Source organism: Tachysurus fulvidraco, chromosome 5, assembly GCF_022655615.1.
Source record: "Tachysurus fulvidraco isolate hzauxx_2018 chromosome 5, HZAU_PFXX_2.0, whole genome shotgun sequence".
Taxonomy (NCBI): Eukaryota; Metazoa; Chordata; class Actinopteri; order Siluriformes; family Bagridae; genus Tachysurus; species Tachysurus fulvidraco.
The window spans coordinates 5535465-5553697 of NC_062522.1; the positions used below are offsets into that span (position 1 = coordinate 5535465).

The 18233-nt window shown below is 38.9% G+C and overlaps 2 protein-coding genes across 6 annotated transcripts; both read right to left on the bottom strand.

The window, feature by feature from the left end:
* Positions 1-4369: 4369 nt before the first annotated feature.
* Positions 4370-5216, bottom strand: LOC125141164 (DNA-directed RNA polymerase II subunit RPB1-like). Its single transcript, XM_047813241.1, has 2 exons — positions 5178-5216; positions 4370-4864 (listed from the first exon to the last, which is right to left on the bottom strand). The coding sequence occupies exons 1-2, from the start codon at positions 5179-5181 to the stop codon at positions 4401-4403; spliced, it is 468 nt and encodes a 155-aa protein (XP_047669197.1). The 5' UTR covers positions 5182-5216; the 3' UTR covers positions 4370-4400.
* Positions 5217-10470: 5254 nt separating this feature from the next.
* Positions 10471-17973, bottom strand: LOC125141156 (CMRF35-like molecule 6). 5 transcript variants are annotated; one of them, XM_047813198.1, is made up of 7 exons: positions 17812-17972; positions 17398-17718; positions 14547-14834; positions 13932-14060; positions 13703-13813; positions 13336-13391; positions 10471-13209 (listed from the first exon to the last, which is right to left on the bottom strand). In XM_047813198.1, the coding sequence occupies exons 1-7, from the start codon at positions 17849-17851 to the stop codon at positions 12853-12855; spliced, it is 1302 nt and encodes a 433-aa protein (XP_047669154.1). In that variant the 5' UTR covers positions 17852-17972; the 3' UTR covers positions 10471-12852. The 5 variants fall into 5 exon arrangements, with proteins under 5 accessions (XP_047669154.1, XP_047669155.1, XP_047669157.1 ...); XM_047813199.1 differs by lacking the exon at positions 13932-14060; XM_047813201.1 differs by lacking the exon at positions 17398-17718 and having other exon boundaries at positions 17812-17971.
* Positions 17974-18233: the final 260 nt, after the last annotated feature.

The window sequence follows — 18233 nt, forward strand, 5'->3', positions numbered from 1 at the left end:
TGGAACACACTGACCACTTGTCACCCAATAAATATTCTGTAAATATTCTTTGCCATTGGTTGCTTTCCTCTTGCCACAAGCTCTGCATTTTGCAGTCTTGATGCGCTTTGTCAGTTCTGAGACTGTGGGACTGGAGCTGCTAGACGTGGACCTGGCAAAACGATAAAGAACCTTGAGACAAAGGTGTTGGTGCTGATGGGTGATGACCTGTATGAAAGGAGGTATAAACCAGAGACTGTGATGTTGGAACTGATGGGCGATGACCAGGTGGAGCAGATGACCATCCCTGACGAAGGTGCTGGCACTGATGGTTGATGACTCTGCCGATTTGAAAATCCAGGCCAATTAAACCACACAGGATCATGCATGACACTAGGCCAGACAGAAGATTCACATGTCATTTGAGTCATGTTGGTGCCAGGTACAGCTACATCTGCATGTGATACCACAGTCTCAGTTCTAGCATGTTTGCAGTGGCAAATTACTGCCTCACCCTTAAAACTTTCAGGCTCCTGGAACTTGATAACAGCATGTCCATGTTCCATTGGTGCTGTTGGAAGCCTTCTTGGGTTTGGCAGTGAATGCTTTGCCACACTGATCTGCTGGGGAAGCTATACTCCTTGCAGCAAAGTATGTATGTAATGTGTGTGTATCTTTATAATACAAATATATTTACAATAAAGTGATTAAGAATGATATATTACATTATTATTATTATTATTATTATTATTATTATTATTATTATTATTATTATTATTATTATTATTATTATTAAAGTGAATGCGAGGACCAGAAGCCCAACTCACCAAGAATAAACTTTAGTGTTCTTTATTGTTAATAATACCAACTTGGTCCTCTCCAGTGGTTCTCTGCAGTCTTCATGCAGCTGATTGACATGACTGTATGTCATCACAAGTGACACTGAGTCATAAACAGTCCGTGGATAAACAGATGCATTGTTTGTATAATGAATGATCAGTAGGTTCAATAATATCATCAACGAAATTATTCTAAATATTCATTCAGAAAATGCCAATCACACTATCTAGTTTTCTTTATTTTTGTTTTCACAAACATACAATGTTTGGCAATTCTCAAATAAAATTTAAGTTAAAAATATTATAAAGGTGTAATTACAGTTACAGCCTGTCATATTGATATACTTATACACCATCTCCTATGGAGCCTCCCAAAATCTCAAAGCAATTTTCCCCATTTAAATTAAATGAAATCCCATTAATCCGATCCAGCTCGCAAAATTCCACTACAGTTGTTTTGTTTATGTGTTTTGAATATGAAAAATGTACAATACCTGTATTTATAAATGACAAATATTGTATAAAAACATACAGTAATAAAAGACAATGTTAAAAAAATAAACTGGTTTTACTTTACGGATGATGTGCACGGAGGTTGACGGGGGGGAGTCGACAGGCGGTGGAGTTAGGAAGAATTAATTTCGTTCACTTACTCGCACTCTTAATGCTACTTTACACTTAAATGGAACTTAACTAAACTTCATTTAGTGGGGAGAGCAGAAACTAGAAAATAGAATAGACCCCCCGTATAACAGAACCATTAATCATGCATAGAGTTAAAAATAGGAAAGGAAAATAATAAATGAATAAATGGATAAATAAATAATTAAATAATTAGAGAGGGAGAGAGAGAGAAAAATATGTGGAGATTTATGACGTAAACTGGTACAAAGAACACAGGTTCCGGGAAGGTGGAGTCGGGGTTGGAGGAGGGAGTTTAAATCGCAGCAGCAGCGAAGCGCTAGAAAGCGGCTCAATGAATGGGAATTTAAATGGTTGGGTAATATGGATGTCGTAACCGGATTGGTGTGCGCCGTGGACAGCTGATTAACAGCTGATGCACGCTTGATGACATGGCCTGCCAGAACTAATGCGATGCATGACTTCTGTTAACTGAACTTTCTTTTGCTTAATTTTCTTCATCGCCTTTCTCTTCACTTGTTTTTGCTTTTTTTGTCACTCTTTCCTCACTAACATCTGCCAGTTGTTTTAATAAAAACCTGTCCGGTCGGCATATCAGATGAGGTGTAGTCGCACAAGTTCAAATCTTTTAACGGATCCAACGCTCAAAACGGATCCGAAAATTACAGATCCGCAGATGGTCGGCAACTCTCACAGCCCCTTTGCGACTCTCCATAGGAAATGAATGACTTCCTGGTTATCGGCCGCCGTTTGTCGTGTGCAGTGGAAAGGCGGCTTTAACCGAGTGAGATGCGGGAAGCTGAGGCCAGGGAAACAGAGCACACATGGTTGTTGGGGATCTTTGTTTCGGCGGCGGCTCAGATGCTTGTATCTCAAAAATTTGCTCATATCTCGAGCCAAAAATATAGTCAAATCACAGCTCGTATCTCAAAAAATTTGTATGTCAAAGCACTCGTATCTTGAGGTATCACTGTATACATATTTTTTCACATATGTTTTCATATATTTTATATATGAAAACATAATTTATATATATAGTTTATACCACCATACGCATTTATGTATATACATATATTTTCACATATACTTTCATATATTTTATATAGTTTATACTTTTTATTTATCTACTTCATTTTGGTTTATTTTTATCCTTAATTCCATTCCTTTCTATGCTTGAACACCGAACAGACGTAAATAGCATTTCACTGCATGTCTTTCTCTGTATGTATATGTATGTGACAAATAAAATTTGATTTGATCTTACGCAGCCCATGTCCAAACAGACCAATTGCCGAAACCTGGGATTGTAGCAGGGACATTTAGACCTTCAGTCTAATGCCCTCCCAACTGAATTTCGGCAATGGGACACATGCTACTGTACGAGTGTGTGTTTCTTGGGGTGCAGTAACTGTTTTTCCTAAGATTAAAATTTCAAAGGCATAGCAGAATATGAAATTATGCACCCGTGTACAAACAAACCAAATGTGGCAATCAAACCAGGGACTTTTAGATCTTCAGCCTAACGCTCTCCCAAATGAACTATTTCAGCAATGGGACACCTGCTAGTATATGCATGTGAGTTTCTTGGGTTTCTCCATAACTCTTTTTCATAAGATTCATATCTCGAAGGCATGGCAGCCCAAACCACTGTAAAGCTTTTGTGTTGCCAAGACACCAAAATGCATTTCATTGGTGCTCCATAGTCTTTTGTCTGCAGAGCTCATTTGAACTAACAAGCATATGTGTACAACCAGCAGGGAAATATGGCCTAACGTTGTGAAAGTGGCAGACCCAGGGCAGCTTATCACACCCCACTCTAACAGGAAGAGAATGGGTAGGAAGCTTAATCAGTGAAAAGTTTTGCTGGCAGCAGTAGAATTCAAACCCTCACCCTCAAAGAGACTGGAATCTTAATCCAGCCGCTTAGACCACTCATTCACGCCACCTGTGATACAGACCAGGGCAAGATCCCACCGCATTATATTTTTTTAAAAAAGTAAATAAACATATGATGAACATTGTTATTATATGTCATTGTTGCTGACATCACTTCCTGTGCTTGAATTGTTTGCTGCGAGTTTCGTGCCGGTCGCATGTTTGCTTGGCTGAGTATTTTAATTCAGTTTTGAATTATCTTTGAGTTTATACTTTAACTCCTTACTTTTTACAAAGGTTGAACACACCAGCAAAAGCAATAGCATCTTAAGAGTAAATTAATCGCTCGAAATAATTTTTTTTAACACTAACATTTTATTTGTTTTCCTAAGCGTCCACTTCTAGCTGGTAAGCATTACTAGCATCACTAGCCTGTTAGCCTGGTTAACACCAGTACTCTACACCTTCTTACACCAATTATCTCTGTTGTACTTGCCCTATAACACCATGTCGTTGTGTGTCTGCCTTTGGGTGCAGGTGAGAACACATTTGAGTTGCACTCGGTGGTACTGGAGCTGGAGGCTGTGGAGAAGCAAATCTGTGACCTACAGGTGAAGCAGGCCCAACTGCGGGAGCGGAAAGCCATAAGCAGGTCGCTCACCTGTCTCAGGTAAATTCCTGGTGTGAAATTACCTCTATGTGTCTCTCAGTCCAGGCTCAGCGCACTCAGGAAGCAGCCGGCCCAGGTGTTGTTTACTCCGGCGCCAGGGAAACACGGACCCTGAGAGCAGCAGCAGAGGAAGATGCGAGCCGGGCCCCAGTCGAGGACCTCTCACCACCAGTTGTTGTGAAAAATCCCAGAACCCAGCATTAAAAAACAGAGAGACATGCCTTAAGGCGATTATGATTGGAGTCATAAGACACATGGGGATAAACCCCAGATGTTGTAATAATCTTAAGGTAATATATAACTAGAGAATAAAATAACCAAATAACCACACTTGAGTCAGAGGGTGGATAGAAGGTGATTTATTATTATTATTATTAAGGTGTTTTTATTAGGCCTTAGTAAAGGGGAGTAGTAGGAGTGTAATCTGGAGATTCAGGAGTGTAATCTGGAGACGCAGGGTTAGAATCAGAGGGAGAAGATGGAAAGGTGGGAGAGAGGGGACGAACATAGGCATAAGGAGGGGGGGAGCCGGGAGTTCCAGGCTCACGGGTGCAAGGGTGAGCATGAGGACAGCCATCAGTTTGAGATCCCCTGTCCACGAGGTTTACCAGAGTGGTTTGAGAGGAGGACATGAGAACAGGAGGATTTCTCATAATATGGGATGGCAGATAAGCATGCGCAGGCAGTTCAGGAGAAATGAGCTGTTCCAGAAGCGTAGTGAGCTCAGAGATGATATGACGCAGTTGGAAGCGGCGATAGCCGGCCATGGGGTCAGCAGGCGCAGGTCTTGGATAGGGAGAAGGACGAGGGTCCCGGCGGGTGTAGCCAGGCTGAATTGACCGACCTGGAGGTGAAGGATCTGAGAGAAAAGAGTAACTGACTTAGTAGAGATAGAGGAAATGAAGCTTGAGATATGTATATGTTAGCAAGCCCAGCCAGGGGATAAAAAGACAGGCTGAGATCATAAACAATTAACAGGCTTGAGGAGTTAAAGAACTCCACTTGTACACAAGCAATATTACAGCAGCAATAGCTTAACAATAGTAATGTTATAGAATGACGAATAGGTAAGAGCCTTTTTACATAATATCATGTGACATAAAATAGACTCATAGAGTGAATATAATCAGAAAACATCATATACAGGAGAAGATAGCAAAAGGGAAACTTACTCATTTTAGTTGAATGCAGGTTTAATCCTCAGGGCAGATTTCTGTCTAAAAGGAAACACAAGCAAATGGCAAATGTAACTTTGACGAGGGAATGGAGCCCCTTTTTGTGCACATTTGTAATAACAAATGTAAACTTGTTATGAAAAATGGGAAAGACAGTGGTTCTCAGACCTTGGCCCATAGCGATAACATGTTAGGTAGAATGGAAAAGACCATTGTTCCCAGACCGTAGCTCATGAATTGTTATGGAAAATGAAGAAGACCATGGGTCTCAGACCTTGGCCCATAGCGAAAACATGTTAGGTAGAATGGAAAAAAACAGGGGGCCACAGTCCTAGGCCCTGAGAACTAAAGGAAGGAAAATCCATAAATGGGCATTTGGTGCTCATAAACATGTTGTGCAGACTGAAGAAGGCCCAGGTGTTTAGTCTAAAGTTATGCGAAATAAGGGAAGGAAAATCCATAAATGGGCATATGGGTGAAAGGTAATGGGAAATCAGGGGAAATTGGGTCCGGGTGTTTAGAGAACATAGTGGGTAATGCCGATAAAAACAGGTGATATGGCACCTGGGACTCCAAAAAATAGTGGGAAGCGAAGCGGGGGCGAGGAGTGTTAGGATATATATATATCCGGGGTGAGCGGGTCAGTTGGGGGTTGTTTTTATTTTCGCAAGGATGTCGCGAGAGTTTTTGTTTCTTTCTTGATTGATTTGGCATGACATGCCCTTATGGGTTTTAATTTGTTACTTTGAATTTGGTAATTTGTTACTTTTAATTTGGCAATAATTTGTTACTATTAAATTTGGCAATTTGATACTTTGAATTTGGCAACTACAATTTGTTGGCTGATTGACCACAATAAAGACGTTTGCTCATTCTCATCCAGGCCTGAGGAGTTTTCTCATTTTTTTTTGTAGTAATTATAGAGTTAACAGTGAAATTTAACTAAAAGCCTAAGAGAAGAGGACACCCCGTGATGTGTCGACTTGGAGACCGGCTCTGAGTTCCGACACAGTCCCCCCCCCCCCCCCCCCCCAGGATACAGGATCATGCCAAATTCAGAAGTTGTATTTTAACTGACCCCTCCAAAGAAGACTGAGAATTGAACACAGACCACATAGACCAAGTAGACACACTATTCTGCTGCCCAGTTGCATTGTGGATGCCCACAACAAAGTTGAAATTGCGCTTGGGTCACTGTTGAAGTACAACCACTGTGTTCATGCTGTTTTTGAAAAGCAACCCCTCAAATGCATTGACTCAATCTCTAGATTTATTGAGATCTAGAATCTTAAGAAGCGGGGCAAAAGGGCCTCCCTGGATGGGGTGGAAGCAGAAGGAAAAATTGGGGAAAGAGGAAGGGAATGTTTTGTTCACTTTTCAAATTGTTATTACTAAAACAAATTACTGAAAGGTCAAACTTCAGATCTATTTCATTCTATTTTCTCAATAATACCATACCAATAATATTCTGTTCTTTCAATGAGAATATCAAGAGGAGATCTGAACTCCATGTGATCTTTACACAAATTCAACATTTGTTTGACTGTATATTTGTAATCACACCCTGTAGTGTCACCCATACTGGACCCATACCCTCTAGTGACATGCAAACCGGACTTTGAGTTCTTGAACGCTGGCGATTTGTTTACCAACACCGCATCGGAGCCCTTTGTCTGGGCCACACGAACACGACCGAGGAAACGCCGCCGGAAAAGAGGGAAGAGAGACGGCTTCCTTGTTAGACTCAGACGTCGTCCCCTCCGACCTCCTCTCCCAACCATTTTGCTGGCTAATGTTCAGTCACTAGACAGCAAACTCTGTGAACTACGGGCACGTATCTCCTACCAAGAAACGAGAAACGAGGGACTGCTGCATTATTTGCCTCACAGAAACCTGGATGTCTGCGGAGGTTCCAGACTCAGCCATCGAGCTCACGGGGTTCTCCGTGCACTGCTCCGACAGGACGATAGAGCTCACAGGGAAAAGCAGAGGCGGAGGTGTTTGTTTGTTTTTTATCAACAACTCGTGGTGTGATGAAAGGAACCTACACTCTATTAAATCCTTCTGCTCCCCTGATCTGGAATTTCTTATGCTTCTGTGTCGACTATTCTGGCTACCGAGGGAATTTACAGCGGTCATTATCACAGCTGTTTAGATTCCTCCTCAAGCTAACACAGACCAGGCACTCAAGGAACTGTATGGGAATATAAGTGAGCAGGAAACCGCACACCCAGATGCAGCATTTATTGTAACAGGGGACTTTAACAAAGCCAACTTCAGAACAATAACTCCAAAATACCTCCAACACATCACCATCAACGCGCGTGGTGACCGTATACTGGACCACTGCTACTCTCCCTTCCGGGATGCTTACAAATCCCTCCCCCGCTCACCTCTCAGCAAATCGGACCACTCGTCCATTCTGCTCCTGCCTGCTTATAGGCAGAAACTGAAACGGGAAGCACCCGCCCTCAGGACAATCCAATGCTGGTCGGACCAATCAGATGCTATACTAGAGGACTGTTTTGATCACGTGGACTGGGACATGTTCCGGGCAGCGTCTGATGATGATATAGAGGCGTACTCAGATTCTGTCACGTGTTTCATCAGGAAGTGTGTAGAAGATGTTGTGCCGACAAAAACAATCCACGTCTACCCCAACCAAAAACCGTGGATTAATAGCGATGTTCGAGCGGCCTTGTCAGCGCGGACGTCTGCTTTTAAATCTGGGAATCCTGACGATCGCAAACAAGCCAGCTACGATCTCAGTCTCTGACGCGGACGTAACCCGATCCTTCCGAAGGGTAAACATCCGCAAGGCTGCGGGTAGTGATGGCATCCCAGGCCGTGTGCTCTGAGCATGCGCATCTCAACTAGCCGGTGTGTTCACAGACATTTTCAACCTCTCCCTGTGTCTGTCTGTGGTTCCATCATGTTTCAAAAAATCCACCATTGTGCCCATACCAAAGAAAAATAAAATCACATGCCTAAATGACTGGAGGCCAGTTGCTCTCACACCCATCTTCAGTAAGTGCTTTGAGAGACTAATCAGAGAATACATCTGCTCTGTGCTGCCTGCCTCACTTGATCCGCTACAGTTTGCATACCGCAGCAACCGTTCCACAGACGATGCTATTGCTTTCACTCTACACACTGCTCTCTCCCACCTGGAAAATAAGAACACCTATGTGAGAATGCTGTTTGTGGACTACAGCTCAGCATTTAACACAATAGTGCCTGCCACACTTAAGCTCCAGACTCTGGGACTAAACAGATCTCTGTGCAACTGGATTCTGGACTTCCTGACAGGCAGAAGTCAGGTGGTGAGAATGGGCAGCAATATTTCATCCCCGCTGATCCTCAAAACCGGTGCTCCTCAGGGTTTTGTCCTCAGCCCACTCCTGTATTCCCTGTATACACACGACTGTACAGCCACACACAGCTCCAACGTCATTGTCAAATTCGCTGATGATACAACGTTGATAGGCCTGATCACCGACAACGATGAGACGGCCTACAGAGAAGAGGTGAGCACCCTGACTAAATGGTGTCAGAAGAACCACCTCTCACTAAACATTGAAAAGACCAAGGAGCTGGTGGTAGATTTCAGGAGACAGAGCAGAGAACACAGACCCATCACCATCGACAAGACACCTGTGGAGCGTGTGAGCAGCTTTAAGTTTCTGGGTGTTAACATCAGTGAGGATCTCACCTGGTCCACACACACTGACGCAGTGCTGAAGAAGGCACACCAACGCCTCTTCTTCCTGAGATGGCTGAGGAAGTTTGGAATGAGCCCCAGCATCCTCAGAACATTTTACACCTGCACTATAGAGAGCATCCTGACGGGCTGCATCACCGCCTGGTTTGAAAACAGCACCGCTGGCAAACGTAAAGCTCTGAAAAGGGTCGTGCGAACTGCCAGCCACATTGTTGGAGGTGAGCTTCCCTGCCTCCAGGACACCTACAACAGGCAGTGTATAAGAAAAGCTCGGAGGATCACTAATGACTCCAGCCACCCGTCCCACAGACTGCTCTCTGCTCCAATCAGGAAGAGGTCTCCGCAGCATCTGATCCCGCACTAGTCAACTGAGGTCCCTCAGGCCATCAGACTAATTAACAGCCATAACTAACACAGCATACAGCATACTTCCACAATATTCAACAGTTCAACACTGGACTATACACACACACACACACACACACACTGCATTCGTACTGCATCAATACACATGGGACTACACACACACACTGCATTTAATTTAAAATAACAATCTATCTGACAATAAGCTATCGGTACCACAGGACATTTCTGTATCTGTACAGTCTGTTGCACCTTACATGATACATATATATTACATGTATATAATACTTATACTTATATATATTATTTATATTTATACTTATACATACATATATGTATGGGTATATATATGTCTAGTAGTACACTGTGTATACTGACTATGTATGAGCACATTGCATCCTTTCCACATCTTCCGCATTTGCACATTTCAATGGTACTGAGCATTTTGCACATTTTTTTAACCTGTTTGTAAATTGTTCTATTTATGTTTCTTACTATTGTATGTAAATGGTTCTGCAATTTCTGGAGCTCGTTCCCAAGAATTTCACTGTGATGTGACAATAAAGGTGACTTGACTTGACTTGAGGATGGGTTCCCCTTTGAGTCTGGTTCCTCTCAAGGTTTCTTCCTTACCAATTTAAGGGAGTTTTTCCTTGCCACTGCTGCCTGAGTCACCTCAGACATTCTTATTGGGGATAAATGCATATACATACATACATACATACATACATACATACATACATACATACATACATACATACATACATACATACACACTGTCCACTATATATATCTTGAATCTTTTACTATATTAATTCTCTATATTCTTCCTTATGTTTACCTTCTGTTCTATGTTTATGTTCTGTAAAGCTGCTTTGAGACAAAGCCCATTGTAAAAAGCGCTATACAAATAAACTTGAACTGAATCGAATCATTTAACTTATTATTATTTTTTTTAATCCAGTGATAAAACGGAAAGTTTAACACACGTGACACACTTTACAAATAATTTTTTTTACAACAAGCATGCCCTTTAAATTCAAAATTTTACTCATTAACAAAACAAGTATTAATAACAATAAAAAAATAACTATTACTATTTAATTAAATTATGATTATTGTATTATAATTACTGTCACTCAGCACTTTTCTCTAAACATTCACTATTATAAAGATTACAAGAATTACAATAGATAGAAAAAGAAATCATATTTATAGCTTTGCTTTAATTACAGAGAGCCTTTCCACTGTTCAATTACATACATTTTTTTTTTTGTATAACACTTAACAATTCACATCAGTCTCAATGCAGTTTTAAAGAAAAAGATTCCTGAGATTGTTGTACTGGAGCTGATCGTTCATGATTCTGCTGATTTGAAAACCCAGGCCAGGGATTTGCCTGGACCCCAGTGCAGAAAGAAGGTTCATATGTGGCAGGAGTCAAGCTGGTGCTAGCTGCACCTACACTTGAAACCATACTGTATATTTACATACACTTCAGAAAAAAACACAAAAACTTTTTGTTCTTTACTGTCATACATTAAATCAGAATAAACTTTTTCTGTTTTAAATCAATAAATATTAACATTTTTATTAAGTATTTTTGTTATCACTTTCATCAAAGTCAGAAGTATACATACCCTAAGTTTATTGTGCCTTTAAACAAACAAACAAAAAAACTCCAGATGATTCCATTCTTAGCTTAAGAAGCTTCTGATAGATTAATTGATTCCATTTGAGTTAATTTATGGCACACCTGTGGATGCATATAAAGGCACACCTCAAACACAGAGCCTCTTTATTTGACATCATGGGAAAATCAAGAGAAATCCATGCAAGTATAAAAAACATGGGAATGTACAACCATCATACTGCTCAGGAAGGAGACGGATTCAGAGTCCTAGAGAGGAACGTGTTTTGGTGCGAAATGTGCGAATCAACCCCAGGACAACAGCAAAAGATCTTGTGAAGATGCTGGCTGAAACTGGTAAGACAGTGTCATTATCCACAGTAAAATGAATACTGTACTGCCATGAGCTGAAAGGTTACTCTGGGAGGAGAAAGCCTTTACTTAAAAACCACCATAAAAAAGCCAGACTACAGTTTGCAACTGCACATGGGGGAAAAATAATTAATTTCTCCCTCCCTCGATTCTGACATTTAACAAATGCAAAAAATATGTTAATATTTATTGATTTAAAACAGAAAAGGTTTACTCTGATTTAATGTATGACAGTAAAGAAATAAAAGTTTTGTGTTTTTTTCTGAAGTGTATGTAAATATCTGGTTTCAACTGTATATCTGTGTATGCAATGGAAGACACTGCAGTCTCCGTTCTTGCACTATACTGGCCTCGTTGAACCCACATTCAATTGTCCAGCAAGTTAAACACCTTCATGCAATAACTCCCAGAACCACTAGGTGATGTTGAGAGTGTAACTTTATCACATGAATGGTGTGAAACTGAAAACACAAATACATACAATGATAAGTTGCATAATCTTTAACAGTTTTCTATATTACGCATAAACATAACCAGTGCTTATAGTGACTACTAAGCACAGTCAACAAATGTGCTATACTTTCAAAAATATGATATTAACTTTATAAAATAATAGCCCCATTTTGGCAAGCATAAACAAGTCAAAATAACATCAAACATGCATTTTTAACTACACAAAATGTACTAAACACCATCATGAGTGATGACAAATGAGATGACTTACATGGAATGCCTTATTAACAACTTTCAACGGAGGATGTTTTTGGATTAATGAATGCCCATAACATGAACAATCTGTCTTTGATTGAAACTCTTTGTGATGACATCACTAGGAATATGGTCTTTTACTATACGTCTAAACAACAAATTAATTTTAGAATAAAATAATTACAAAGTTTTTAAATTGCTTTTTTAATTGAAATGAATATGATTTCTTCAGTACAATAAATTTGTAGGGTTAGGGTTAGGGTTGTAGTTGTTAGGGTTGTGATTTTAAAAACTGATTTATAAAAGACTTTCACTTGCTTCTATTACCAAATACTTTTAAACAAGATAATTCAGTAAGCAACCAGATCTTAACCCACATAGGCTGTTCATGGTGACTTAGTTGTCCTCTGTAGTTTTAGAGGAAGGAATTCTTCATTTGAATATAAATCTAAATTAACTTGTTTATAAATATCCCAACTAATTAATTCATTAAATCCAGCTGTTACAGAAAATTAATCAATACATCAGAATCAACAATTTAACAGCTCTGGTATTAAGCAGTATCTCAAGGCTAAAGTGTAAAATAAAAATGGAAAAAAATAAGTATGTGTGCTCCTTTAAGCATTTAAGCATATTTGACAGATACACTGTACTCAGTAAATACTGTCAACATCCACTCTATTAGAAACACTTGTACACCTACACACTTATCCTTTATACTTTCAGAGATTATGCAATCGTCCAATCATGTGGCATCAGTAAAATGTATACAACCATACAGCTACAGGTCAAGTGTTTCAGTTAATGTTTACTTTAGTTATACTGTACATGTATTCCCTAATAAAATGTGCAGATAAATTGATGCACAGTATGCACAACTAGCCATAAGAATTGCCATGACTCACTGAAGCATATTCACATGATTTTTCCTCCTTTTTAAACTTAATTTTCTGAGCCACATCATCAGAGCCAGTGGAATTGGTGTGGAAACGCACTGTTGTGTAAATCTGACTTTCTTCAGGTTTCTCAACAGTAGAGATTGAGGAATCCGGGAGATCTGTGGGAAATTGAGCCAAAGTAGCAGTACATCCTGACTCACAAGGGCTTGTTGGTAACAATATGTTAAGATAAACAGCTTGAGCAGGATCAAAGGAGCTTCTGGGTAGTTGCACAGCAGAGCGATCTGTAGAAGTTCCTTCTTCTGAGGCAAAAAGACCTCTGGTGTCTTTAAAATCCTGATTATCGCAGACAGCATGAGGATCAAAGAAAATGAGCAAAAACAGAAAAAAATATTTAATGTAAGAATGATCATTTCTTATTTAAGCATGCATTTTGATATTTGGAGGGAAAAAATCATTTACCTCATGGCTGTTTTCTGAGCCTGGAACAAAATGCCTGTCATGAGATGCTGAATTTCCTGAAACACCAACATTTAATATAGTCGATTTAGTGAATTATGAAGACGGTATAACCAATAATGCAAGCAATATAATAAAAATGCAATTCTTTCATAGTGTCATCATCATTATTATGATCATCATTAAATGTCTTCAGGTCTCTACAATTTATTTATTTATTTAATACAATATTTGAACTGTATAAATGTTGAACATATTTTTGTAAACAGCACCAGTCACAATCTTGGTGTTAATGTGATCCAAGTAGCGGTGTGTGTGTGTCCGTGTGTGTATGGGCAGGGTTGGGAGTCGGGGTGGGGGGCGGGGTTACCTTGCCTCTTGCGTTTAATTCGGAGAACCACAAAAAGACATGTGTTTCCAATCAGAAGCCCAATCAGAATATTTACTAACACAGTAACTACAATGGAAACTGAGGAAAGTCCTGAAAGAGAAACACATGAGCAGCCATCCAGTAAAATTGCATGATAGACAGATTTGATCAGTTTCATCAAAGCATTGTAGTTAGTTTGCAGGTGTGGTATGCATTTAACTAGAATTACCTGTACGGGTAAAAGTTGTTGTCTGTACTGATGATGACAATGAAAATGGTGATGATGTTGTTAATGATGATGATGATGATGATGATGATGATGATACCACTGAACTTTGTGTTGTTTTTGAGGGTCCAGCTGCGGTAAAGAAACAACTTTTCAGTCATGTCCACCAGAAATTTACTAAGACTCCTTCTAGCCTCCTTTTTTGAAAATTCATGTGTTGGGTGTTAAATATCATTATATGAGCCTAACTTATCTTAACCTCCAGAAATAAAACTAGCATGAAGCAGGTGGATGAAACTGGATAGAATTTTGTTGTGATAAAAAGAGTAGGCAAAGAGCAAGCAATTAGGCAAGGAGAACAAAAGAAGACTAACAGGCTCATAACAGAAAAAAATAAGAGTCTCTTGCCAAAAAAGGAAATTGAGAAATAACGCATATTGTTGCAAAGAATGTGGCAAATGTTCACAAATAGTGTACATGATAAAGCCTTAAACAGGAAGCAGGTCTGTTAGAAATCAGGTGTAATATTTATTTCTCCAATATTTATTTTGCAAATGAAACAAAAGAGTGCTAGAAGTGTAAATCCTGGCACAATAATCACTAAATTAGCAAACTCACCTGTGACTGTCAGGTCAATTTGTGTGAAATAAACCTTGTACCCATGATCAGATGTCCAAGCTATGTCAGCTCCACACCAGTATTCACCAGAGTCCTGCTCATTTACATTTTTCATAGTCATATTTAAGATGCTTTCTTTAAGATATATATTAGAAGAACAAGCTGCCATAGGCAGCCTCTTGCAGAGAAACCTTTGATAGCTCTTGAGGGATTGTGGGTATTTACAGCTGACAGTAAAATCTTCTCCTGCATGGACGGTTTTGCTGATGGACTTCTCATAGGACAGATCTGTAGATCCACAACCAATCAAAACAGTGATGTGATAAAGCCATACTGTCATAATCACAAACAAGCAATACAGTAATTAAAGACATAAAACCTTAAGTTGTGCTGTTATCGGAAAATAAATAACAAAAGGTCGACATGATGATTGGCATCTCTGGAAAAATTGACCGTAGTGTGTGATTGTGTGAGTGAATGAGAGTGTGTGTGCCCTGCGATGGGTTGGCACTCCATCAAGGGTGTATCCTGCCTTGATGCCCGATGACGCCTGAGATAGTTCGGTAGTTCGGATAAGCGGTAGAAAATGAGTGAGAGTGAGAGGTTGACATGATGTGTCCTGATGCAATGAACTTTTAACAGCCCAAAGTTATGGTTTAAAGTTATTTCCTAGCATTACTCTCAGTGCATTAGTTATGATAGAAATAAAAGTGTATTACAAGATTATACACATTAAAATAAACATGATTTGTCAGTGTTGTGGTTTAAAATTTCATATAATTACAAATGTTAAAACCCATGAAGTAGATATAAGATATAAATTAACACAGATAATAATAATAATAATAATAATAATAATAATAATAATAATAACAATAATAATAACAATTATTATTGTTATTATTATTGTTATTATTATTATTATTATTATTATTATTATTATTATTATTATTATTATTATTATTGTTATTATTATTATTATTATTATTATTATTATTATTATTAATAATAATAATAACACTTAAACCATTACATGTCATGTCTCATTTTATTCTAAAACACATAATTGTAGCTCCTTACTTTCTCTTACATTCAGCTTCACTGCAGTGTAGATCAACATTTCATCAGACACAACAGAAGAACAGACGTTTGTTCTAGTGTCCACTATAATCAGCTCTCTGATAAACAATCCTACAGTTTTGTTGTCATGAATTGAGAATCTGCCACCATGTGACCATTCACTGTTGGGATTTTTTCGCACTCAATTAAAACACCACTGATGTTTTCCAATCTTACAGAAATATTTTGATTTGTCTTTATATTCATCCTCATCTCTGCATGTGATTTGGATTCCTCCCCTGCATATACAGTTACTTCTCTAGAGACCAAGGCCTCTGTTAGGAGCAAGTTGAAGTTTAAATGAATTAATTACTAATTAACTACTGATTGAAGCCAAATAAGCATGGTAGTAAATGATGGTTGACATGAAAATTGAGAGCAACAGGTGGGTGATCCTAATCTGGACTGGATTCGAATGTTTTTACCCCTGTTTTTACAGTAACACACACTCACTCACTCACTCACATACACACACGCACGCACACACACACACACACACACACACACACACACACACACACACACACACACACACACACACACACACACACACACACACACACACAAACACACACACATGCAGCCTTATTTCCTGGCTATATTGAGGCTATTCGGCCATAATTCTAACATGAACACAGTCCTCCGAACAGTAGAAGGGGGTACCTAGGTCCCACTGGTTTCCACGACTTCTTTGCTGATAGCACTGCTGGCTAACTTCCTGATGTCGAAAGGAAAGCATGATGTGTCTTTCATCTGCTGCATTAAGTCTCCTTAGCCTACCTCTGCATCTATGGTCTTTAACTTTCTTTGTGCTTCTTCAAATTAGCTTGAAAAGCACATGATGAATCCCCAGTCTGCTTTGAAATCTTTGCCTGGAAGAGACCTTGCTGATGCAGTATAACTACCTTCTGTCTTACATCAAGATTTGACAGACATCCTTATGCATTTTATAAAGTACAACTGAGCAGTTGAGGGTTTAAGCCTACTACAAAGCTGTTTCTGTTTCAGTTAATGACAGTGTTTCAATGTTACGAATTTGATGAGCATTAGCACCTTCTTGGCATTATTGGCTAATCATACACGTGACTCTGATCTTACAAAATCTATAAAGTGTACAAAGTGTGCAAGTGTAAGAAATAAAGCTGGTTCAAAGCCAAAGGCTAGTCACACCAAATATAGATTTGATTTAGATTTTTCTTCAGTTCATGCACTTTGCATTGTGAAAGTTAATAAAAACAAACAATTAAAATATACATTTTTGAAAGCTTTCTTACTTTACAACATTAATTCACAACTGCACCCCTTCTTCACACCTGCTTTTTGCACAGTAATCTATGAAGATCACATGTTTTTAGGCAGATCTTGTGCATTGATGATAATTGATACAGGTTATTAGTTATTAGTAGTATTCAAAATTGTTTGGATTTAAATAGATGTTCAAAAATATTTGTGAATTCAAATGCACAGCAATAGATTTGGTTTATCAGCCTAGCAAAAGGGAAAAATGATTAAATGACTACTTGAGAAGTTTCTTAAAATGTTACTTATGTATAGAATGCAAAGTACTTTGTATTTTTTTTTTTTTACTATTTGAAAGTTCTGAAAGAAAATGTAGAGTAAAAAAGGATGGAAATGTTATTTAAGGACAGTATTATTACTTGGCATTTTGTATATCTGCTAATGACAATTGAGCTTTGTAAAGATAAACAGAAGGCAGTGGTGGGAGACTCACCTTGCTGTACCTTCAGTTCCACCGGTGTGTAAATGTCTCTCACTAAAGTTATATCAACTCCACAGTGGTACGTCCCAGTGTCCTGTACAGTGAGCTTTCTGATCATCACCCTGAACTCTAATGATTTGGTGTCATCAAACAGTGAGAATCTTCCTGAATTTACCCACTGTTTTTTATCTCCTGTCTTTATTTGGTCAGAACAGCCTGACAATGAACCCCTACAGAAATATTTTTTGTTAATTCTGTATGCTGTATCATATTTGCACTTGATAAGGATTCCTCCTCCTGAATATCCTGTTACTTCATTTGAGGTCCCTCCATCTATCAAAACACCAAAAATCCATCTGAGCAAAACCTTCCTTCATGTAACACTGCTGATGATAGTGAGCATTATTTTGAAGTGCATTTCTTTACCTGAGATCAGACAGAAGGTGAAGATGAGGAGGATCTTCATCCTGAGTTCACTCTCACAGATCTGCACACCAACTCTGCTTCAAAAAGATATTAAAGCTCCTGTTCTGTTACACACTGTTACTGTCTCTGTTTTGTTCTTTGAGTGTGATGTGTTCCATTATCAGAAAGTGAAGAAATATCCACTGTGTGTAACAGATATTACAAAACAGATCTGTTCTGCTCCAAGTCACTTGTGTTGTATGTATAGTTATGTAGTTTTGGTGCCCCCTAGTGGTAGTTCTCCAGAAAAACTAAGTGATCACATTTCTCATGCAGTCAGCTCCTCAATCTTCAGACGCCATCCTTTGTTTTGCGTTTGTAAAAGCATCATCTGTAGGTTAATTCTTCTTTACATAATACTTGATGATACATATTTTCATATA